A 26,012-nucleotide genomic window follows, 5' to 3' on the forward strand; every position below is an offset into this window, starting at 1 on the left:
ATTGTGCCTTTTGGGATCCTGCAGGCTCCTCCTGAAGCAAACCTTTGAACGACGCTGTCATTGAGATATTATAAAGAGAAAGTGTGAGATGGTAGTGCAAAGAAGTACTCAAACACAGGCACATTTAAAAGCACTTAGATGACTATATTTAATAAAAGATGCACAAGACTGTTAAAATAATTTGTCTTCATTATCTTGATGCATGTACATTTTTCATATACACTTCTTAAACAGAGAACAAACGAACACATGAACTGTACATCTACATCCTCATCAAGTAACAAACACTCACTCTGATAACACTCCCCAACATGCACACCTGGATCTCAGTGGTTACTCTACGACTCAGTCGCTGTGTACCGTCCTGCTATTGCTGTCTCATATAGGAACTATAAACATACGCTGAAGAATATCACAGCTTACAGTGAAATATTATGTACATACTTATACTTTTTTATTTTTTTTTTATATAAAAAAGGCACAAAAAGTCTGAGAATCATCTTGAAGTAGAGACATGTAAGTCCTCAGTTCTTTTTGTGGAGAAACTTCATTTTATTTCCTGGGGAGGAAAAAAAAAAAAACACAAACAAGTTAAAATTCCCTTTGAACACTGAATATATATAACATAATTATTCTAAGAAAAATAAAAAAAAATTTTGTTCGTAAAATAGATTTAGGAAACCCAGAGTTGCACTAAATACTTAAAAACACAGCAGATTATATACAAGCTCAAGTAAAACCAAAATGAAATATAAGCAGTATGTTTAGAAAACCAAGCAAAGCTAAAAAAAAAAAAAAAAAAAAAAAAAAAAAAAAAAAAAAAAAAAAAAAATGCTGTACTTATTTGTGTTTTAAAATCATAAATCAGTTAGCTTCCATCAAGAAAATAAATTAAAAAAATTTTTTCTCCTTTAGTCAGTAATGAATGAAGAATCCAATTTAACTTCTGGAATTAAGTTTTTAAGTAATTAAAATTATTTGTATAGCACCTTTTAGAGATATCAGAATTCCAAGGTGTTTCAAAATCATAATAAAAAAAAAACAATCACACTAAAAATACATGAACAGTCTAGTTAAAAGTCCATTTATAAAAACATAATGTTTTCTTAAGTCAGTATTGTTTATCCAGCGGATGGATAAACCATCCATTATATATTCTAAAACTTAAAAAGTGAAAAGTACTGACTGCATAGAATGTTTAAACTGTGAACATTATTAAAATATGATTGTAGCCATAAAAAAAAAAAAAACAGAATCATTGTGAGGTTGTTTTGATAATTAAAGAACCTAATCTTTGCATTAATTAATCACTTTCTCTTAGTCTCCCTTTTTTGCTCTGGTAAACAGCTGTTCTAATTAACTGATTAACAGGGCAGCATTTAACGTAATTTCCCACTCTTACCTCAGTATAAAAGCTTCCTGGTTTTTAATGTTGTTTCTGCTTCCTCTGTTACACTACCTGTGCTTCATGTCCTGCTCTCCCTGTGATTTGCCTAAATCTTCTCCTTATTGCTTGTTGTTAATACTGTTTTTCCCCAAAGTCAGTATCTGGTATTTTATTTATCCCTACATGAAAAAAACTTTAATGTTTACAAAGAGCAGAGTCGGGTAATATCTGGAGATTCTCTCTTTTTTTTCTTTGGTATCACTGTTTAAAATTGTACAACAGGGTTTTACTAATTACACCAAGTTCTGCACATAACATTTCTGCATGTGATCAGGGGTACAATTTTGTTTGGTAAATTTGTTGGGTACATGTGCAGGACTCACAGGGCTGAAGCAGACATTTTTAGGTGGGAAGGGCTAAGCCAGGGTGCTGGAGAGGAGAGTTGAGCTGATTGTCAAATCTCTACTTCAGGAGGAGCAGTGTGTTTTTTGTCCTGGCTGTGGAAACTGGACAAGCTTGTAAACTCTACCAAGGGATCCGGGGAATTAACACAACCATTCACATTTGTTTTGGGGACCTGGAGAAGCCATCTGACCATGTCGCTTTTGGTGCCCTGTCGGGGGCGCTCCAAGAGTATGGAGTTGAAGGGCCTTTACTTAGGACCATCTAGTCGCTGTACAAACGTTGCAGTCTGGTTCACATTGCAAGTACTAAGGCTAACCTGTTGCTATGCATGTTAGACTCCTACAGGTCTGCCATCTGTCACCAGACCTATTCACAACCTTTATGGACAGGATTTCTAAGCAAATGCGATGGCAGGAGGGGGTTTGGTATGGGGACTGGTGGATTTTGTCCCTGCTATTAGTGGAGGACGAGGTTCCACCGGTTACCTCCTCCCAACACCTATAGCGCTGGTTGGGATGTAAGGATGAAGGTCAGCTTTTCCAAGTCTGAGTCCTTGGTTCTCAACAAGAAAAGGGGGGCTGCCTCTTCAAGTTGGAGGAGAGATCCTGCCTCCAGTTTGAAACACCTTGGGGTGCTGTTGAGGGAGGGGAGAATGAAGCGAATGAAGAGATGGATAAACAGATCTGAGTGGCTGCTGCAGTATGGCGGAGGCTGAACCTTTCTGTTCTGGTAAAGAGGAACCTCAACCAAAACCTAAAAGCTCTCTATTTACTAGTAAGTCATAAAATCCAGATTCTGAAAAAAATAAATGGGATACCAGATGCAAGAACCTAAAATTAGCTTCCATCATGGTGTAGCTAGGCATCTTAGAGATAGGGTGAGGAGTTTGGGAATTCGGAATGGGCTTAAGAGTAGAGCTGCTGTTCCTTTAAATTGAGAGGAGTCCATTGAGGTGGATCAGACATTTGTTTCAGAGGGAGGAGGCCCAGGGAACAGTCCATGATGGAGGGACTGGCAATGTACCGCTTTGGGCTTCCTCCAGAGCAGCAGGAGGATGTGTCTGGGGAGAAGGAAGTCTGGAAAATCTCTCCTGAGACTGCTGCTCCTGCAACCCATTCCTGGATATGCATCTACCATTAAAACCCTCATACATTTTGAACATCTCACGTTATATTCCAGATAAAAAAAATGTATTTGTTATCAATCAACATAACTAAAGAACTTCAAGGTTGTTCAAAGACTGATTAAACTTTGCACTGTCTTTCTGAACACACCCCTTTGTATTATTGATTTCACTACGCAGAATGAGCAGAAAGTATGTCAGTACTGTTGGCTTAGTTATTTTACTGGAGCTTTTAATTAATTACTTTCCACATGGAAAATAATTTCTTCATACAGCGATTGATGTGGTTTGTGATGTTTTACTGCTGTTATTCTGAACAAACCAAAATTACTCCATGAGAGAACATTCAGCAAGTTACAAAAAAATATTGAAAACGGCTGTTCACAAGGCTCTGTTCTGAACCTTTTTTATGCACTGAAATCTGAGACTTTCCTCATCTAGAGCATCAGAAGGGAAACTCACCGAGGCCTTTCAGGAACTTGTTTACTCCGCTCTGCTCTGTGTCTGGGAGCTCCTCCAGATACTGATCCACTCTTTGCTCAAACAGCCCTGTCATCAGAACAACAGAGATTCAAATAAAAGGAGTTATGGCACATCTCCCCCTTCCAGGAAGTTAGAAGATCTTTGTTTGCCAGAAAGAATTTAGTGAGATGCTGAGAGAGTTGGATGAATACATTCCACCACAAGAGGGCAGTAGCAGTACAATATTTTTTTGTTGCTCAGAGACTCCTAAAAATTGAGGAGAGGAAATCCACAGAGAAAGGGGCAGGATTCCAATAACTGAACAGCAACCAACCTTTAGCCCGTGTTTTCCTCAGCTCCCGGTCCTGAATGAACCCTGCAAACATCTGAGACTCCATAAAGACACCCAGGAAGCGACGGATGCTCTTGGACGCCACAGACTTGCGGAAAGCCTCTCTTTGGAAAACTCGCTCGCCACGCTCGTTCTGAGTGATGAACAGTGAGTAATGTCCCATCGTCTCCAGGAAGAAGCGGATGAAGGCCTCTGACACAAGGCTGTTCAATGAGTTATACTCTACAGATATCAACAGAACAAAAAGAAGCAAAACAAAATCAGCCATGATAAATAGACATTAATGTGAATGTGTGCTTGAATCTGAAACTACAATGATGTCAGCTGTTTAAAACTCTGCTCACCCCTATCCCTAGTAACCACAAAGCGTTACTTACAGTTCAGTCCTTTCCTTCACCTGTAAAACTACACAATGAATTACATAAGCTAGTAAGATTCTTTGGATTGTAGCAAAAGCTAACAGACTGTGACTGACATGCAGCAGGTGTTACATAACCACACAGAAAGACAATCTGAAGCTTGCACAGCTTCGAAACAGTTTTCATATCTCTACAGTCACAGGTGTGAGGGATATTATAATGCTAACATCGGTGCTTCTGTGACCCCCTCCCAAAGCAGACGCCCAGTCCATTGTTTCTCTTGCACTGATGTACCTCCTTTTCCTTTGACATCATAAAGTTATTTTTGATACATGCATTTTATCTTGGTGATGGTGTTCTTTAAATTTTATTAAAAGATATTAGATTAGAGTTGGGTTATTTAATTTCAGTGTATCTCAATTACTAATCATGATTTTGCTGTAGGAATTTGGTATTTAATATTGCTGCCATATTATCTACTTCTCAAATAATAATGAACTAGCATTTCTTAATCACAATTTGCAACCATGTACTGTAGGTCTGAAAGAGGAACTGAGGTAAAACCACGTGCTTAAAAATAATTAGCATCTTTTGGAAAGAAATAGTTCATCATTTAACAATACGTAAACTCATTTTCAATAATCAAGGACAGCAAATTTCTTACAACAAATAAACTATGAATTATGACAGAACTTTTTTATAACCTTACAACAGGGTTCTTAAACCCTATTTCACATCAGGCCCCTTCATTAAGTCTTTAAATGGGACATTTGGGGCTGAATAGTTAAAAACAGTTCGGAAAATGTTCTTGTCTTTGTTCATATACTGTCTGGAAAGCCGTACTAAACAAAATTTGGTTGACAATAAAAGTTTTTTAAATTAAAGCCTAAGTCTGTCTTTATCCCTAAAAATAGAAAAATATTTTCCATTCCATTCAAAAATGCTATACTGTATATCACAGTGCAGATAGAGAACTGTATAGGCCAACTGCATTGAAGCTGAAACTGGTACATTTAGTATAAAGGTCAACTAAAAAAGATTCAGTATAAAGAACCTTTCTGAGGAAATATACAATCAAATCGTCTAAGAAAGAGAGGGTTGGAGCTTTTAAGGTATTTGAGTTTTTGCAGAAACTAGCTTCAGTTTCTGGACATAATGCAGCCTTAATCCCTTAAATGTGCAGCAAAGATTTGGCTGTAAAAGCTAACCATGAACTTTTAATCTCCCAGTGGTTTTCACAGACACACAAACTGTGCACCGCACCACCTGTTGCTCCAATTAATCAGGAAAACATCTGCCTCTGTTAGCAGGAGGATGAGCTGTCCTTTACTCACCTTCATCTGACTCACTGTCAGAGTCCTGGTTGATGATCTCATTCCTTTGCCCGAGCGCCTGCTCCAGAGCTGCTTGAAGCTTTCGTGGCAACAGCGAAGCCTCGTCATCCATCTATAAACAGTTGAAGTAAGCAGAGATAAACACAAACAATTGGTAATTAAAAAGCTCCAACAGACTACAATTCAAATGTTTTAAAAAGATAAAATAAATAATATCTTCAGCTCTAAAATTACTGCTTTACTTTGTTCACTAAAGCATGTCATGTATGAATTATAATCTTCTATTTTTTAATATGTTTGGACAACAAACACTAACTAGAATGAATAAAAACCAACAAAAGAAATAATCTCTGTGCTGCATTTGAACTTAACATTATAGACCAAAACAGAGCTGCTCAAAATCAGGATTAAAGTTGCACAAGTGGTTTTCTGAATTTTTACCGATACAAGCATACTCTGTAAAACCAACGTTCCCAGTAATTACAGCCGCAACTCTTCTGTGGTGTGGCTCAACCAGCAATCAAAATGTAGAAGATTATGGGGTTGATCACAATTAGCAAAATAGCTCAAGCTAACTGCTATTGGTTTCAGAACATCTGTCAATTCAAGCCCTACCACAGATTCTCAATTAGAGTCTGGACTTCAAGTCTGTGTTGACCTAAAACATTCCTTTTGTCGATCTGGTGGCTTATGATGCTGCTGTACCATGAAGCTCCGGATGTTTAAGCAGCTTCTAACAGGTTTTTATTTAGATTTTCCATTTATTTAATTTTATCATTGTCTCTTATCCACTCTCACCAACTTCTCTATCCCCACTAAAGAAACTGTCCCATAGCATGAAGTGGCCAACACCATGTGTCACCGTGGGAATGATGTATATTATTGTAATGTAGAAGTGAGTGTTTTTTCACAATATTTGGCATGGAAGCAAAATAAGAATAGTTTTGGTCTCATCAGAACCATTATCCAGATGTTTTCTATATCTCCTACCACCCTGAGTTTCTCTTAACCATTGCTTTACAATCCGAGTTGTAAAATGCAGTTGGCACAGTTGGCATTTATGGCAGATTATCTAACCTGAGCAGTGCTTTAAGGGGCTGGTAAGCAGCTATACGCAGTACAATCACTTCTAAACGTAAACTATTAGGTTCTTTTCCAATATTAACCCAGTGCACACCTGCCCCCATTTCACTGAAATTCACGGCCATCTCCTGGAGATGATGTGAACATGTTGCGTATTGACTCCTACCTCACAGTGCAATGCATGATGTGGACCTTCTCTTCAGACTTTTCTTTTTGTAGACCGAACAAGGTCTTTATTATGTTTTTTTGTTCTATTTTTGTTCACAACGGTTAAAAAAAACATACATTTGAAGTAATGGTAGAAACAGCTGAAGCAGAAAACAAAAAATAATTAAGCTGCCATTCAGATAAGGTTCAGAATGTATGGAAGCATGTGCGTTAATAAATCTTAAAAAAAAAAAAAAACATGGATGCCATTAAAAGAAGTTGCATTAATGTGCATTTGAATGTTAACTTTGGCGGCCCTGATTGGCAGATTTGAAAACTTTCCTGCTTCCAAGCTGTTTTTTGATTCAACAGCTCAAAACATTGGTAAAGTATCACATGTAGTTCATATTTTATCAATGTTTAAATTCATAGTGAGCTCCTGGGAAGGGTGAACTGGAGAAAGGTCTGTCATTATTCCTAAGCAAACATGTTTACATATCTTATATCTAATCAAATACTTTACACCTTTTTCTTTTTCTTTTCTTTTATTATATTTAGATACCATAGCTTAGATTTTTTATTAAAGCCCAATTTTTTTGTTGCCTTGTCGGCGTTCTGCATCCTGAGTGGCAGCTTAGGACAAAATAATGTGAATAAAGAGACATGGGTTTGTTGAAGCCAGGCCTAATATATATCTCCCAAAAGGAAGTTAAAAATTCACTCAAATTATAAGACGGAATTGAAATGACTGAATTTGGCTTATATAGCTTTGCATTAGAACTAGCTTTGTTTTATTTTCCCATTTAAGAGAGCTATTGGTCAACAGATTTGTACATAGATATTTCCCATGTTTCTATCCCATATTTGTGTAGCATTAATGGGAGTACTCATTTTTTTCCTCAATTAAAACACTGCACCTGAGAAGAGGAGTTATTATGGCTACATCTCTGATTCTTTTTTGGATATTCCATTAAAGAGTGGCCTGTGGGATGCTGAAAGCCAGGGATATTTTTCATAATCTAACCCTGCCTGAAACATTTAACAGCCTTCTTCCTTACCTGCCTGCTCTCTCTCTTGCTCTTCATGGAGGTGATTTTTCACTAATAATCTCTACCAAACCTCAGAGGCCTGAACAGGACAGATGTTTCTATCCTAAGATTCTATTGGACAGTAAGTTTACTTCTAATGTAAATGGTTTAATTTCATTTTCACTTGGAGTGTCAGAGTAACAAACTAAAAAAAACAAAAGTACAAATTCATACAGCATTTCCCATTTTTATTTGTAAAATGTGTTTAAAATATCCCCTAATTTATTTCCTGTTTCCCAGTGTTAAAGGAAAGCTCTTTGTCTACACCTTGAAGCTTTCTCTCTCTGGTTCTTTTCCTGAAAAGAAATCATTCGGGACAAATTCTTTAAATAGCATTTCATAGTGTTTATGTATTAAATAATCAGGAGACATGACAACAGATTTTGATAGAAATTATAATCTTACTCAGATCAGGAAAGTTGCTTAGGGTTACAGAAGGCAGCTGCTTACCAACCGGGCTCACTTCTTGGGAAGCGGCCCCGATAAACAGTTAAAGAAGCATTTTATACAACTCCAGTATGTCACACCATTACATCAGACACGTTTGCCGATGAGGAGACATCCATGGCTACAGCCATATCACAATATTACACTTTGTTCTTAGATCAAGGACAGCGCTTTCACTCCATTTGCCAAATCTTTGCCATGTGCAGAATGAAGATTATAACTTTATATCCTGACAGAGGAACTGTCCTAATTAGATAATTACTGGGGAAAACATCAGTTCTGACACGCAACGGGCAGCTAATATTAAAGTGTGATAAACTCACACATCATCAATGGTAAATATCATAACAACAGTTTTAATATGCTTTGTGTTGGTCTATCACATACATTTCCAATAAGAGGAATTAGTTCATTGAGTTTTATAAATCTTTGCAGGCACTACACATAGGTTTGTGTGTACAAACCTGCCGGATGAAGCGATCAGTTCCCAAGTCAACCATTAATGCCTGAGTGATGGAAAAGGAGAAATTATTATTAGAACAAAAAAAACAGTTGACTACATTCTCCTAAAGTACAATTTCTATATAAAGAGGCATCAGATATGATAAAGTATAGCACAATATATCAACAACAGGAGACAAGAACCAAAGAGAAATTTATGCTTAACTCTGCTTTTCTTCATCTGCTTTTCCTCAAAATATTTATTGGAGCTGAGACCCGAAACTGAAGGAGGGCTACCCAATCTAGACACCAGCACTTTACTGGCTCCAGTTCCCAACGCCACTCATTTTCTCCCAGTGCATATCTGTGGCTGAGCATACTAGTTTTGAACCAAGTATGAACTTTTGGGTAAATAATTGGAAGGTTCATAGAAAAGACGACTGTCTGCATGAGGAATTTCATCTAAATGCTCTAAAGTTGTTGTGACTCTTGTAGTTCTGACAGTTATTTTCTCTATTAGTGGGATCATCTTTTTGGTTTGTGAGATGTCATTAAGCAATTAAGAAATCTCCAACAACACATGAATGTTTACCCACTGTAATTTAAAAGCTCAATGTGAAATATAAATAAATATATGAAATATATGTTTTGTTTCTGAAAAACAAGACAGGCTTGTTTTTCTGAAACAGTGAATAAAATAATAGATTGAAGGCAGAAAAGGTCAAACAGGCCCAGGGACCTAGAATCTGTCTTAATTTATCACCCAAGAAAAAGATCCAGTGATCCCAGAGAACAGGAAGGAAACAGGACCAGAATAATAAAAAGACTGAACTCCTTAAGCTAAAATATAGCATTTAGATAAAAAAAAAATAATGAGAAGACAGAGTCAAGATGTCGTACTTACTTCTTCTACAGGAAGCTCTTTAAGTTTAGGTAATGAGCTGGATAGCAGGCCCACCAGGAAAGGGGTGGGACAGCAGACGATGTCCAACATGGACGCCGGCAGCACGGGGATGAAGGTGTGTTGCCAGGAGAAGGGGTAGAGCAGCGCCACCACTGCATGCATGCAGCTGGACAATGTACTAAATGATAGGAGACAACAACGAAGACAGTGCTGTGTTACATCCTCTATAAACGACAGAGGTCGACCTGGAGTAAAAGATTAGGTTAAACAAAACGATGGGCTGCAACAGGCTGGTATGGACAGCTTATTTTCCCTTATGACATCATAAGGGGCATGATATTCTAACATACCATTTTGAGCACAGATTAGCTAAGAAGTGGAGAAAGGCAATACAACAGGTGAAAGGATTGTTTTTCCATTTGCGAACCTCATACACAGGTTTCAGCACACATATGACTGTTACAAAATGTTTATAATGTGAATTTTCATAAAATGGGACCTTTAAGCGAAAGATAAGTCACACAACAGATTTTCTCACAATACTTGAATAATGATAATTTTCTTGGAATTACACATCTTTCACTCACTTTAAGTGATTACTTCATTGTTTTCCTGAAAAGGCATTGTGTAATTTCAGGCTTTTGGCTCCGTTAGACACCTTAATGTCATTTTATTATTGTTTTAATTTATTTTTTTGCTTCCTGCAGTTTATTTTGGTACAGCTTAGTCCAAAAGACTTTTGGAAAACAGAAGATTTTTTTCAGCAAAGCCTTTTGGCTGCAGTAGAATCTGGAAAATAAGTCCTTTTGCAATTGTGTTCTCACACTAGTAGTTTAGTTTACACATCAAACCACAGTGACGACAGCCAGCTCCAGTGAAATACATCTCTTTGATCTTACTGAGCCCAGTCTGCAGAGGTGGCATGGCCCTAGCTTGTTGCCATAGTTAAGCCAAAAGCTCGTTGACACAACAAGAAACAGCAGCAGTTTGGTTTTAACGTCGACAGCTGTGGTACAACACAAAGAACCCAAATAGTGACCCATCTTTCTCACGATCCGACGCTTGTTGACAGTGGCTGACCCCTCCTCCTCTCTGTCTTACACACAGTGTTCAGACCATGTGTACAAAAACAGTGAAAATAAACTGTGGGTCCAACACACGCACACAAGCATGAGCACTAAATCAGTATGGATTACTAACAAGACCAAGGATCAAACATGGTATGTGATTGCACCCTATTTGGGCGAATATTTATGAGTGCTTTCCATGGTTTTTGTCCTCATAGCAGCACAGAGAACATTAAAGCTCATAGCGGCTACTGCTTTTCATTTAAGCTCATTAGATTTAATTCCAAAGATGTCCTTATCGAACATGCAGAAAACTTGGAGGAGCATGATTCCCAAGCGGAGAAAAATAACTCCCTTAGCCTTTTGCACTGTGTTTACTTAGGCTACATGGTTGCCACGCTGGCTTTTCATCTCTGCTTCCCATGAGTGAAATTGCCACGATTAAAATGTGTTTTCTTGACAGGCTTAAGCAGAATTACTAAGCGAAACCCAAATCTACAAAAACCACAAAGATCAGGAACTTTTTTGGCCCCATTCAGTTCACTCAAAGCATGGAGCCCTTGCAGCTTCCCCTTGGCCAGCCTGATTACCATTTGCCTGGGGAGGGCTTGATAATTCCAAACAGATTCCGTCTCCTGGGTTTGACAAGTTCCAACAGGGAGCAATGGGGCATAGATCTGAGAAAAACCTTCGCCACAGGCTACACATGGCCCAACGCTCCACCGATACCAAAAGGATCCGTTACACTCATCCCCCAACCGCAAACTCCTAGGAGAAAATGAACTTACAATGAAAACACTCTGCTCTACCAGAGGTCGCCACTCAAATCTGCAGAGAAAGAGGGTTATATCCTGGGGAAAAAAGATCAGACTAACGAAAGTCATAAAATGGCTTCTTTAATTGAATTCCACATTCACAACCAGGTACAGTAACCAAATAACTAGAAGGCTCAGCTGGAGCAGGTCCAGATAGATGATTTACTTTTTATTGCCTAAATGAGGCGTCTTTAATGTTAGGTTATTTATTTTCTAACATATTTTACAGCTATCAACTGAAGCTCTTAATGGTGCTTTTTATTCATACTCAGAATGTGAAGTTTACAATTGCCAACTCAGTTTAAACTGAAATAAATCCTCCAAAACATCTGGTCGCCAAACTTTACTATTAAAGCTCTAAAAGCTGACTTTGTTTTGGCTCCCAACAAATACTACAACGAAATCACAAAATTAGGTTTTGTTGTCAGCACTAAATGTAAAGGAAATTTAGAATTTTGCTTTATTATTTCCAAACCAGTTGTAGGAATATTAAAGTGTAGTTTGGCACATCTGACGTCAGTGAGGGCCTGTTTTGTGTTAAAATATGATGGCTAATCCTGACATATTATCCTTCATAGCTGTGTCAGGCTAGGCTTAATGTTTTTATGGCTGAAACAGTAGAAACTCAAGGAAAGTTAGTCTGTGATTCCCAAAGGAGGAGGAAGGAACATTTCAATGTTTACGGAAGAAAGAATTGGATTAATGCACTTAGACTTGTGCTCATAATTTGAGGCCCTGTACTGTGCAGACAAGCCTGACTTGGTCCAATATATGGAGTCAAAAGGATCTTCCGAGCGTGGATTAACATCTATCCTGAGTGATCTGATCGTCAGTACAAATGTTTACACTATGATGTGCGACAAATGTGACACGAGAGACTTAAAAAGTGCAGTAGTGATTTGTAATGTTTTAGAGACAATAGTTTTTTTCATTATCTTATATCTAACCAGATGTCTGCTGACAATAACTGAGCCATATGCTGTGTCTGCTTCGTTAAGTGCAGCAACATATGGGCTGCTGCTCTTCACACTATTATTTCTACATCGCATTAAAATCTGCTATGAGCAGCACACCTTTTGAGTAGAATACCCTTTGAAAAAGCAGTTTTGTGTTCATTTTTTCCAGGAACTGAAGAATAACAAATTTATAATCTAGCAGGACCGTTCTGTCAGTGTAGGTGTTTCTACATTTTGGGTTCTTTGATTTCACAAGAACAATATATGAGATATTTGTTCTAAATATGGCCTAAATGATCACATCTTGCAGTGCATCCAGAATCTTTTCATAACAATGTTTATTGCTGTGCCATAGTGAACTGATCATGCAGGTTACATGGCAATGTGTGAACTCCTGTTAAGATGACAGCTGTTCTGAATAGCACCACAAAAATAATTTTTTCCACTTATCACCCTTTTCCAAGCTCAAAATAACAGCTGCTGAAGAACACGCAGATAGAGGTGCACACTGATGTATTTTTACCCCTTAGCGTAATATGTTCTTTCTTCATCCCTGCATCCCTGAATAGTTTTCCTTTACTTCCTGTCTGTGAGGATATACAGCCACCAGCTTGCTCAGTCTGACAGCAGAAGTTGTTAGACTGAGAGACATTCCCTCCCAAAGGAAAACGGCAGACTTTCCCATTAATAAACCGCTTCTGATGGGGACCCGATTTCAGTCAAAGCTGTCTGAAGAATGTGCATGTTTGTATCTCAGTTTCTGTTCTAGATTTTGACACTCATAGCGAATGAGACTGATTTGAAAATCAGCTGGCACCTGTGAGTTTAGAGGATAAGAATGCTCCAGGAACCAAGTTAAACAGGGAGGCCTACATAAAGCTACACTCCAGCTGAAATGAAACAGCAGATGTAGCTTAAACCATCTGTCACCTGCAGCTGCAAACCTTGAGTCTTTTTGATAGAGAAATGGTGAGACTAGTGATGTGGTATTAAAAATCTGAGTTTTATAGGAAAATATAAATAAAAGGGCAATTAGCAAGTAACAAGCAAAAACAAACATTGCGCTTGTCTTACATTTCTTCATCACAGTTTGCTACCTACTGCAGTATTTTGCAGATATTAGTGAACATGTCAGAATAAACATTTATTAAACTTTATGTATCAAAAGAATACACATTCTGTCTTTGCCAACATATCTCTCTCTTCCAATCTAATTCATGAAATTGCTGCCAAGTTGTTGCGTAGATCCGACAAAACAGACCAGGGGTCTTATCACAGCTCGAGCTATGTAACACAAAGCAGCAAAACATGTACATGAATTAAATCTAAGTGCCACGACATCATACACTCAGATTTTCTGTCAGATCTGATGCCAAATCATGTTCAGTGTATTCTAGGCCTTAAGGCAACAGGAGTTCTGTCAGATTTTATGAATAAACTTTGACACCTACCAAGTCATAAGCCTCCAGAATAAGCAAGGTTTACTGGATGAGTTTTAAAATATATTCACAAAAAATGAGAAAAGGTCTGGTTGCCTTGGTTTTAAGCCATGTTGCCATGGCTCCGATGAGGCATGTTAACTTGCCTTAAATGTTTTGCTTTCAAAAGCTTTTATTTTACTGCACTAAATCATAAAATCATTTAAATGATAACAGGTCATTTCAGTAATAATTTTATTGGTTTTTGTGACATTGTGAATTTATCAGAAAAATTAGCTGTTGCCTTTCATCTGTGGCTCCCTGAACATCCTTCAATCCATCCATCTATTTTCTCCCTCTTAGTCCTTGTCAGGGTGGCGGTGGGGCCGATGCCTATCTCCGGCAGTCTAAGGGTGAGAGGCAGAGTACACCCTGGACAGGTCAATTTAGAGAAGCCAATAAACCTAACAGCTCCCTGAACAATCTAGTTCAATTTTCCTGGATAAGAATATCTGAAAAACTACAGACTTGCTTGCCATTAAGCTAAGTTTTAATAAAACTGCATTACTAGAACATCCTCTTATATTTGGACAAACTAAAGTGTCAGTGTTCTCCAAGATTTTTTTTGGAAAGTATCCTCTGGATTGATGAGATCAAAATAAAACCTTTTCCAAAGCATTTATTTACAGGTGGACCTTTGAAAAATGTTTCATTAATTATTCTGGAGATCTGCATTAAAACTGATTGAGATTATGTTGCTTGACCTTAAAAGAAATGCTTGCTGTTGACCAATGTCTATAGACTAAAACAAGATGTGTGACAAGCAACGCCTCACTCCAACCGCAACCCCACCCTAACTTCCTCTTTTCTCCTTCCCTTCGCATCAGTCTCCTCGTTTTCACATGTTTGCAAAGAATAAATAAACAGCAAAACAGCATCACCTTTGGAGGAAGTAAGTAATTCATACTTTTACGTAAAATGCTTTTGGCAAGAAAACGTAATTTTGGTAATTGATTGTGTTTAGGCGAATTCTTTGATCCACTCGCCACCATTTTGCTACTTTGGTAGTAGTATTTTATGGGCAGGCAGGGGCTATGCCCTGAGTGGCAGATATTCACATGAACATACATACATGCACGCAATCAGCCTGGCTTGTAAACAAAAAACAGAAGAACAGCATAGATATACGGTGTAACACCACACCATATTCAATCTATAAAGATAGCCTATTTTTTCACATCATTCTTTCTATCTAAAACAATTATTTTATCACTAGCTGCTCCTTTAAACAAAATCTTATTGCCCAGAAACTCATTAACATGGCTATGTTAACAGAATCCCATAAAGACAGATGGCATATAGTTCTCCACAGCTATTGTGAAAAGTCTTCTGGCCTGTTCATTCAATTCCATTCAATACAGTTCAAAAATACTTTATTAAAACTCAAAGGAAATTAATTAAAGCAAATTATAACAAAAACTTGATGACAACAACAAATTCTAATTATTATTACTTGTAGGGGTTAATTAACCACAAAACAGGCTAAAATCAGAGGCATCAATTCAAATGGCCTAACACAGAGCCAATAGAAACCAGACCATCAAAGACCCCAGGATATGATAGGTACGTCATTGATTAGCATCAGACTAAGAAAATAATCAGAAGGATGGACCTCCATGCTGCTTCAAATCATCAGCGCTCCATCTACAAACTGCTATAGTGTGAACCAACACAATTGCCAAATACTCCTAGATAGGTGTTGAAACATCTTCAGTAAAAAAAATAGTGTGAAAGTCTAATTGCCTCCGATCTTTATGGTTTCCATTAACCGGATGACTGGGAAGTGACACAGACATGGGAGTTAATTACTTTTTACACAAGTAGAAGGTTGGCTTTATAATATTAAATTACCCTTTGAAAACTGCACTTTATTTCTACTTTTTACATTAATGCAATGAGTTTGATAATATAAAAGATTTAACTGTGAGAAAAAATCTATTTGTAATTGGACAATTAAATGCAATGTAAATCTTAATCTTAGATATACTAAAGATTGACTGAAGTTAGGAAATGATTTGGAAAAAAAATAATAGAAGAAAACTGTTATATAACACAATTTAACACTAATATAACCTATGTTTTCCTAAAATATTGCAGGCCTCAATCTGCTTTTTCTCTGTTATGAAATATGAAAGAACTACAAAAACTTCACAAAAATCAGAATTAAAATGGCCCGACAACTAAAAACCTAAAAAAATGACCATAAATAGCAGAAAATACTGTCCTACCTTGTTTATGCCTGGATAACGTTATTTATAGAACAACAATGTGTCAGATTGGACCCCCTTTGTAGTGGGTCTATCTATCAAACTAAAATGAAACAACTCTACGCTCTGTCTACTGAATGAAGCTCCACCTTCTGGTGATACCCATGTCGTAAACAACTCTTTGAAAAGCATAAACATTTCCTATGTTTACAATGTGTTTGTCAAATTAAATTTCACTAAGAAAGCGGTTACACTTCATCAACATGGATTTGAATTTGTTTCTGTACTGCAGAGCACACTCCACATAGTGTTTGTTACTAGCAGAGGGGGAGAAAGACCACAGCTGAATCCGCACAAACAGATCCACCAACATGAAGTTTATCCTCCATAACAAAAACGAATAAGTTCTAAAAAAAAAAAAAAAAAAAAAAGATTGTAACAAAAATATACGCCAACACCACATCTGAAATACATATTTAGTTTGTCACTTTTAGCAAAACTCAGCCACAGGAGACAAGATTGTTTTCCTGGAGAAACCCAAGAAGCTTTTTGTACTCCTTTTTACTGCTCTTCTAAACCTCTCAGATTTCACCTAATTCTTCTCTTTATTTTTATGTTTGCAGAGGACCTCCAGGACTTACTGTAACAAGATAATATAACAAACACAAAGCCAGTGGCACAGGCCAGAGCACTTCCCTGCTTTGTGCCATGAGATCAACGCAGAGACACACATATGAGCTCCTAACTGTTCACAGTCCCAGCCTAAGGACACACAAGGCTATTTGCCACAGAGCGAGAAAGAAAACTCACCAGGCATGTCAGTCAAGCTGAGAAATAACATTGACAGAGTTGATGATGTGTTTATCTGATTAAGCTTCAAACTTGTTATTACAGGTACCACATGGCGAATACAACCCTTTTAGCAGGGTAATATTACAAGACTTCACTTAACAGTTATTGCCTATGATGGTTTATTCTCTCCTGGTTCGCATGTTTATAGATATACAACACTCCAGGAAAATAACATACCTAAAACTCTACAGTACATTGAGGACATATAATATATTAGAGGTGCAGAGGGAGAAACTCAGCTATCATCAGTGTCAGTATTTGTTAAATCAGTCCATGTGACAGTGCTAAAACCATCACGAAATATAAATAAGCATATTTTACTTTATTTACTCTTTACTTAGAAACACAAAGAAGTTCTGCACAAACAACTACAGACAAAACAACAAAGATGATTTTAGTTTTAACTGACGTTTTGGTTATAAAGGAAGTTTCCAAATTAAGTATGTATGATTATGCTAAGCTGTGAGATATTATTTATACACATATGGATGTGTTTTACATGGCAAAACAAAATGTAAATGAATCAAAAGCTGCTTAAATGTGAAGTAGACCCAGTGATTAAGCAGCACATCAAACCAGTCTTAACACTTATTTCTTAAAATTGAAGTTTTCTGGGACACAAACTATCAGTTTTTATCATCTTGGGTGTTTGCTGATGGTTTTGCTTTTTTTTGTGTGCAATTTTTCCTTTTCCTACATTGATCAATTCATTGTGTTCGTGTGATTTTGGATGATGCACAGCTCTCTAAAGGCCCATCACCCTGTTTCATCATAAATCAAACTTCATATTGGATTCTGGATTATTTTGATATTCAGATGAGTTAGTTGTTTTATTTTTTTAAATGCAAGCTACCAAGTCATTGGTAGGTGCTCTGGACAAACCCTTTGCCCTATGCTGTCAAAAAGACACAATAACATTTAATTTTTAGTCCAAAAACTTCAGCATTACTGGCATTATATCCCTTGTCACATCCATTTGTAGCAGCAATTGCTCTTAATAGGCTATTGATCTTATCTTTCCTTATTGGCAATAAAGATTATTCTCCAAACAAGCAAAACTTCAAAGCAGTGCTGCATTTATGCAGAACATCACGCTGGGTGACTAACATTTCAGTTAAATTTATTAGGTAAAATCCAAACCCTGCAGAAGCAATATGGTTGTATAGATAATTAATATTTTTTTTAATCTTTTGGCTCCGTGATCATAAATCAAGTAAGAAATCGTAAGTCCAAAATATAAGCTACATTACCCTCACAAAATTCAAACAGATTTTTAAAAATGAGGTTGTAAATGAAGGTTATCCGCAATCTCATAATACTGAAGAATGGGTTGACTCTGCACAACGAATCTTTATAAAGTATCATGAGTGAAATTCATGATTCCCTCCCGGTGACTCCCAGATCCTATCACCTATGTCTGTGTCCCTGGAGAAACTTCATCTTTGTTGCTCATTACCAGAGTACTCGCTCGTACGTTGGGAGTGAACGGGGCATCATAAGTCAAACGGCGACAGTTGAGCTACAGATCACAGAGGGCAGAGTCGTGCACACAGGAAGTACATTCCTTCCCCTCACAGTCACTGCCCCCACTGATGTTTGTTTAAACTGGGCCCTGATATGTGGAGAGATAACTTCTCTGCTCAAATCTCCACCCAAAGCTCTAAAAGTATCTCACTCTTTTCTGTAACAGGACAGAGTGGGACATGGAGTCCTTGGGGACTCCTCACATCTTATCAGACCCCACCCTGAATCTACTTCGATGATGATGCCCAACTTCCCTGCTGGTATGAGAGCTGACCGAAAGACCGGACACAGAATCAGACATCAGAATCAAATGTGAACATCTAATAACACTGAACTAATAAGCTGAGAATATACAACCGTATAACAAATCAGAGTTCAAGATTAATAAGGCATTTAGTTTACATTCTTGGTGAAGAGATACATTCACTTGTGTCATCAGAGCCATGATAAAGTAACTATGACATAACAAATCATGACTACATTATCTATTTTCTGTACACTATGTAACACATAGGTACCATTGTGTCTTTGAGCTAGATAAAAAAGTCAGATTAAATAAAAAACAACAACATGAATTCTGCAACTACCTTTTAATAACAAAAAATTTTTCGATTCTGAATATCCAGTCCAGTATCTAGTATCAAAACAGCTGAACTGGCCACCATAATAATGGAAGAGGGTATGACAAAACTGCTTCCTGTCTTGGTGTATTGAAATATTAATAATGCAATATGGGATTATGTAGAAAATGTAATTCCCTCATGTCTCTGAAGTCTGTGGGTCACGTTTCATGTGCACCCTTTATGAATTTGGCAAAGAGTTTGGATCAAGTGAGTTGAACTCAGTGTTCTGCTGCATCAAGAGTGAGTTTATGGTCAAATTAAGTCATATTATATTTCAATAAATTGTATTACTTTATTTATACAACATTTGTTTGTAGCATAAATATTCTTAAGCTTTCACATTTTCAGCACATAAGCTCAATCCTTTAAACAGGATTCAAAGACCACAACCTCTGAAGAATTTAAGAAAAGAAAAATTATGAGTGGGGCTCCTGTTTCTCTATAACAATCACAATTTCTTTGCTGTTTTAGACATTTGATATCTAATATTTTCGGTTAATCTATACAACAGATCATTTAAGTGGGTTAGAATATGGTTATGTGGTTCTTACAAGCTTCATCAGTAGCAGACCTCATCGTTATTTTAACTTGATTAGGGAATAAAATCTCTTCTTATGAATAAGGGGATAACCTATAAGTGGGGATGGAACAATAAAATGAAAACAAATCCCCCATCTATTTTCTATAGCAGAGATTGTTGCTAATAATTCAGATATGTCAAAATTAGTTTGAAAATGGGGAAAACTCACCTGAGCTTATCAGCCACAAAGATGACTCTGCGCTCCAAGAGCAGCGACGCAAAGACGCGTATCACCTGTCGCACACTGAGGCATCTGAACAGGCTATCAAAGTCAACATGCTCCAATCTAGAGTCATTGGGTCGCCTTAGCTCTATGACCTACAAGACATGACACACACATTAAAGCTTAAAACATATATCCTTATGTGTCTAAACCACCTTTAAAAAGTCGAGCATCTATGTTCTTGAAAAGTACATGTGATGAAAAGCTGTGCTATTTAGATTAAATGAAATGAAGCGACGGTCTCCAGCTTTGGCAGAAACACTGACCTCATTTCCTGCACCAGGCAGGAAGGTCTTTACTTTTATAATCTTCCCTGGAGCAGGAAAGGGGGACTCCATCAGACTCCTCATGAAGGGATAAACCAGTGCTGCCGAGATTCCCCTGCGCCTTTCCACCTCATCCAGGATCTGAAAGGAGCAGTAAGAGGACAGCTTGCTTCAAACAGACTGAACCATCAACACTCACTAACTCTTTGGAATTTTGCAGTCATTTTATCTTTATCAACTCAATTAAAGGCTGAATGCTACAGCTAAAAAAATCAAGCATTAGAATTCATAATGACTGCATATATATTTATTCAATTTTTAGAACTTCCTTTTTTTTAAATAAAGTCACAAGAAAAACTAGAATAATCAAAAAATGAGTGCTGTGAAACTTAAGTGAAGGAAACAATTGTTCTGGGAAATTCAAAAAATGAAGTCAAGTCTGCAGAGATACAACTGAAAGTTATTTCCATCAGCTGTCAGGCAGTTAAACACAGCTGCCGCACACACACACATCTAGGTGGATGTGGATCAGATTAAGTGTGGGAGTGTGTACATGCAAGACTGAACCCACCGTGGAGAACAAGTCAAAACAGCCCAGCCGGCTGATGACACAGTACACCTCTGGAAGACGAGCTCCTTTCCCAGTTGGCTGGAATAACGAGAGAACATGGATCAGACGTAAGGAGATACATCTGCAGATGTTCCTAAAACCGGCTATAAATACACTCACTGAGGCCTTTCAGCTGTATAACATAACACATTCATCAAGTTAGAGGATTTATTGGAGTTTTATTGTAAGAAAAAAAAAAAAAACAGCTGAGTCAATAATATTCAGGAATGCTGTGATTTTCACAAATTGACTATTGTATTAGAACAGCTAATTAATCAGAGCCGGACAGGCTGGTATTGAGTTTTATTTATACAAATAAAAAGATTCAATCAAAGTACTCTTGGTATGTATATAATAGACGAATGACTGAAAGCCATTTGATTGCCAGAAATCAACAGATACTCCATAAACATTGACTGAAAAGGACTGTTTCATGATGGGAATGGTTCTTGGAAGATGGATGGTTATACTATCAATGTATCAAAATTCCTATTTTTTTCATGCTGGAAAATAAAATCAGCCTCTCCATAAAGCCTGTCAACAGAATGACGCATGAAGTGCTCTAAAATCTCCTGGTAGACAGCTGCGTTCACTTTGGAGTTGATAAAACACATGGAGGAACAACAGTAGATACAGTTTTCCAAGTCATCCCTGACTGGAAACTTCCCACTGGACTGCAAGCTATTTAGTCTTTATGGAAGATTGTTTTCAGCATTAATCGATAGTTTTATCTAAAATCAGGTCCTGTTCTCTTTGAGCCCAGGTGAGACGTTTTAGAAGTCGTCTCTGGTTGGTGTGGTGGTGTAACACATCTGTAGACCATGTCCTAAAAAATACATGTGTGTACTTGCTCTTATAGCACTGCCTCCTGCTGTAGTTACCATTTCCAGAACTTCCACCAAACTCTTGAAAGGATGTTGGACAATTTCCCTCAAGGCTGTTATTTCTCTGTTCAACAATGAGAATTCTCCTAAGTGTAGGTATATTGGCTAGCTAATTGTCATTTCGGTAATTTTAACATAACTTTTTAGGACAAAATTAAGATTTATGTCTTAAAGAATCCTCCTTTTAAATTGGTCTTATGTAATATTAAATTTTGGCTTTAAAGTTTATTTTCAACAAACTAAATATAAAGTTTCCTTTAGCCATGAGCTATAATTATTTTAAACACCAGACATTTGTACATCATTGTTTGCAGAGGTGGGTAGTTACTAGTTACATTTACTCAATTACTTTGACTTGAGTAACTTTATGCAAAATATTTACTTTTAAAAGTATTTTTTTAGTAAAAATATGATGAAGTACTACTACCCATCTTAATACGGGTATTCTATGCAGGACTTTCCACTTAAACAGGAGGTTGTGGGTTAAGCTCTGACTCCTGCTTCAATGTCATGTCCTTGGGCAAAACACTTCACCATCATTGTCTACTGATGGTGGTCAGTTGGCCCGGTGGCATCAGTGCACGGCAGCCTTGCTTCAGTCAGTGAGCCCCAGGGTAGCTGTGGCTATAATGTAGCTTACCACCATCAGTGTTTGGTCGCGTCTCCTAAATTAAAAAAGCGCTATATAAGTAAAAGCCATTTATCATTTACTCTTGGGTGAGTAAAATGCCTGGCTGCTCCATCTATTGGGAGGGACTTGATTTAAAAAAAACAAGGTTTTTAAAACTAATATGAACCATTGAGAGACACACTTTCTTCTTATTAGTGCTCAAAGCTTTTTAGTTAAATGCTATTTTCCATCTGCTAAGTCTGTCATGTTATTTGGAGATTGAGTGAAAATCCAGTAAACAGTAAACTGAAAGTTAACATATTCTAACATATTATAACTATGGATTTTTTAAAAAATGTTTAAGTGAAGAAGTCTAATTTGAATAGTTTTCATTTTACCTACATTTTTTATTGTATGTTATGTTTTTTATGATCTTATTATTTGAAATACCAGAATTTGCATATCAACATTTTTGGTTACATTTTACATCATTTTGTAAAATAATAAATCAGTTGTTATGATTATGGGTACTAAGTAGATCAATTACTCAGTACTTAAGTAGTCTTTTAGAAAATACTTTTTTACTCTAACTTGAGTAATTTCTTTAAAGGCTCCTTTTTAATTTTATTTGAGAAATCAAGTTATAAAAGCAAAAAATTACATTTTCGCTTAGATACTTAGGAAAGTTTCTTTTCCCTGACATACTCTAAAAGAGTAAGACTGTTAATCTTAAGCCAAAATGTTTTAAACCTTCACAGGATTAAATTTTTTTTCCAACCAAGTTGTCCAGAAAATATGACAAAAATTCAGCTTACTTTAAATCAAGTTATTATAGAGTGGACTTAAGAAAGTGCCGCTGCCTTCAGTCAGCGCCTCCTTGTTTGTTGGTGACCGTCACATTTTAAAACACCACAGTCTACTGCTGGAGAATTTTTCTGTCTCTTAACTAAGATAATGAGATCATTATGGTTCTTTAGGCTCCTCTGTGGCCCCAGTAAGGACAAAATATAACCACAAAGAAAAAATTCAGCTTTATTGAGTGTAATCTGTGTATATTAAACAAAAAGCCATTATGTACAGGGTCATAGTAATAGCGAGGGTAACGCATAGTGATAAGATAACACAGGGATGTCTTTAATTTAATCTGAGAAAGTCTTTCATGTGGTTACCTCCCTCCTAAACACAGGTTTATCTACTCCTGATCATATCCGCTGTCCCCTGCATTCTCCCAAACCATTATATGGCTTAAAACAACAGAGTCTCTCAGTCAGAAAGACACAAATGAATACAGGCACTCAACAAGCGCCAATCCACTTGTCCATATTAGGTATACAATTTTCCTCTCTTGTTTCTCCTCTGCTTTTCCAAACGGATGATTAAATCAACTGTGTAGGGCTTGATTCAAGTCCTTAGGAATGCTCGGTTACTGCCAACTGCTGGACGGATGGCGGAGAGGAAGCAAAGTTACTGAAAGAGACCAGCTCCCTACTTTTTGCCTTCTTTTAAACCTGCTTCTGTCTCAGCAAATCTTAGACCAAGTGTGTGTTACTGAGGAGGGTTTTATTTTTCACACGTACATATTAGAATTTCAGACGTTCGGGGTAAAGGATCACAACTAAACATGCAGCAGATGTAAAAGGATGCACAAAAAAACAAGAAATGGCAAACAGAATCATCTGTACTGTCACAACATCCCACACAGCTTTGTTCTCTGCCCACAGGCCAAATGAGAGGCTCAGCAAAACACTTCAAAGAGCTCTGCAGCCTCATTACGGGGAGGAAATTCTCCAGAATGACAAAGTTTGGATTTTTCCTGGTTTTTCTTTGTCCTCCCCTCTCCTGAGAAAGCCTTGTTAAACTAAATGGGTCAATTTTCACTTAGCCTGTTATGTTTTTATTACATATTACATGCAGATTTTAACCATAAGCATTTCAAATGATGTGTAATTTTTTGGTCAAATTACATGTAGGGAGACAGATTTATAAATGTAATTATGTTTTTATTACTGTTTGTGATGAGCTGAAATAACCTTCGTCTTTAAAACGGGGTATGGTTTGTTTTTCTCCTGGTAACTGGATTAGTGGTTTTCCTGCACTGAAACAAATTCTGATCAGCTGCTAAAACAAATGGTCTCTTATGAAACCACCCCCCCCCTCTCTGATCTCAGTCTTTTTAATCTGTTAAGCTTTGCATGTTTTTCATGATTTACTTCCTGTTACCACAGCGGACAATCAGGCAAGCGCATGAACATCCCTTCAGGAAAAAAAAACATCACGTGTTCAAAGAAAAAGGCCTGTCACAACAAATATGACTAAATAGGGTGTGGGCTGGGTGATGGACAGTCAAAGGGGAGTTGGAACTTCTTACCAGGAGGCGCCTGCAGTACCCGAACCGCCTGCTGCCATCCTCCCCAGTAAGCATGAAGGAGAAGGTTTCACTGCAGCACAAAACAACAGAATCAAGAGGAAGACATCACAGAAGAGAGTTAGTCTGTCTCCATGTCACCAACCACATGTTAGTTATGAATGCATGATTTTCTATTTCTTCAATATTTCATCCACACAGTCCTTTGTAATCACAATCAAGGAAATCCTGTTACTGTGATTATGCAATTTGATTTACTGTGGAGCAATAGAAACTAAAGTGAACTTTTGATCAGAACTAACCCAAACAGTCTTCATAAATGGAAAAAAGAAAAAAAAAAAATATGGCGGTATAAAACAAAAAAATACTAACTCCATGTAAAGCTAAAGCTATCAGCAGGTGCCATGGTGATTCGTTCATTCCCCTCAGGTTTACCTGCTGTACTCAGAGACAGGATTCCAGTCTTTTGCATCTGGGAAACAGAACTGAGGAATAGCTTTCAGTCTTTGCTCCGCCTCCCTCATCTGCTTGGTCAGCCTCTCCAACTGCAAAACAACACAACAAAAACTTCAGTGTTGACAAAATTACTAGATGATATTAGATAGAAGACCAGAATAAAATGCTTCATTAAAGCCTCTAGCCCATCAACGTTTCAGTGTGTCTACCAAAGCTTTCTGCAGAGCCAAACGACTGTAAAGTTTATTTTCAAACAACTAAAAACTCTTGTCCCTCACATGAATGAACTCCAGTTATTTTTAACTCTCAGCAGAGTCTGGGGCTCTAGGCTATAAACCCTTAGAGATTTGAACTCAACAGAAGGGAGAGTCACATGAAAAAAAAACAACAGAACATTTATTTATTTGGCTATTAATATGACAGTGAGAGGCAGAGAAAGTATAAAAAACTTTACATAATCCAGAGCTTATAGCATCATAAGAATGATGGAAATAATATTTTATTAGCCACTAATTTTAAAACCAATTGTTTATACCAGGTGCCATGTTTGCCTCAAAGGACCAGCTGCAGGTTTCAGATAAAGCTCAGACTTTTACCTTTGGGAACTGATAGGTGACCTCTGGTGTGTAGGAGTTCTTGCCAGGTTTCTTTTTTAGAGAAACAACAACAAAGTACTCGAAGAGCTCCCTCTCCTGCCACTCGATAAGCTGCAGCTCTAGTGTTCGGTAGCTTGGAGCTCGTCGTAGAATGGACTGCAGCTTCAATAACCTCTGCGTGTGAGCTGAGGAGGGAAGAAGTTTTACATGAAATTAACACCATAGGAAGAACTTAAAGATATTAGGTAATAATGGGCTTAATTATGTGGGTCGCTAAAAGCACTTTCTTTCAACCTTCTTATCGAACTTGGATGAAGGACACAACTTTGACGCTCTGGGGAAAGCTGAGAGGGAAAGATTTAGGCCTC

At 37.3% G+C, this 26,012-nt stretch overlaps 1 protein-coding gene across 2 annotated transcripts in view; it reads right to left on the minus strand.

The window, feature by feature from the left end:
* Positions 1-457: 457 nt before the first annotated feature.
* Positions 458-26,012, minus strand: part of st5 (suppression of tumorigenicity 5) — a 72,197-nt gene continuing 46,642 nt past the window's right edge. For both annotated transcript variants that reach the window (XM_015375993.1, XM_015375992.1), the window contains exons 9-20: positions 25,645-25,829; positions 25,028-25,137; positions 24,596-24,665; positions 20,695-20,772; positions 20,124-20,264; positions 19,804-19,952; positions 9,533-9,710; positions 8,652-8,693; positions 5,423-5,534; positions 3,712-3,951; positions 3,378-3,464; positions 458-559 (exon numbers count right to left, since the gene is read on the minus strand). In XM_015375993.1, coding sequence (XP_015231479.1) covers positions 525-559; positions 3,378-3,464; positions 3,712-3,951; positions 5,423-5,534; positions 8,652-8,693; positions 9,533-9,710; positions 19,804-19,952; positions 20,124-20,264; positions 20,695-20,772; positions 24,596-24,665; positions 25,028-25,137; positions 25,645-25,829 — 1,427 coding nt within the window. In that variant the 3' untranslated portion in view covers positions 458-524. The remainder of the gene's footprint in view (positions 560-3,377; positions 3,465-3,711; positions 3,952-5,422; positions 5,535-8,651; positions 8,694-9,532; positions 9,711-19,803; positions 19,953-20,123; positions 20,265-20,694; positions 20,773-24,595; positions 24,666-25,027; positions 25,138-25,644; positions 25,830-26,012) is intronic.

The sequence above is a fragment of the Cyprinodon variegatus genome, unplaced genomic scaffold (genome assembly GCF_000732505.1).
Source record: "Cyprinodon variegatus isolate N-32 unplaced genomic scaffold, C_variegatus-1.0 Scaffold128, whole genome shotgun sequence".
Classification (NCBI taxonomy): domain Eukaryota; kingdom Metazoa; phylum Chordata; class Actinopteri; order Cyprinodontiformes; family Cyprinodontidae; genus Cyprinodon; species Cyprinodon variegatus.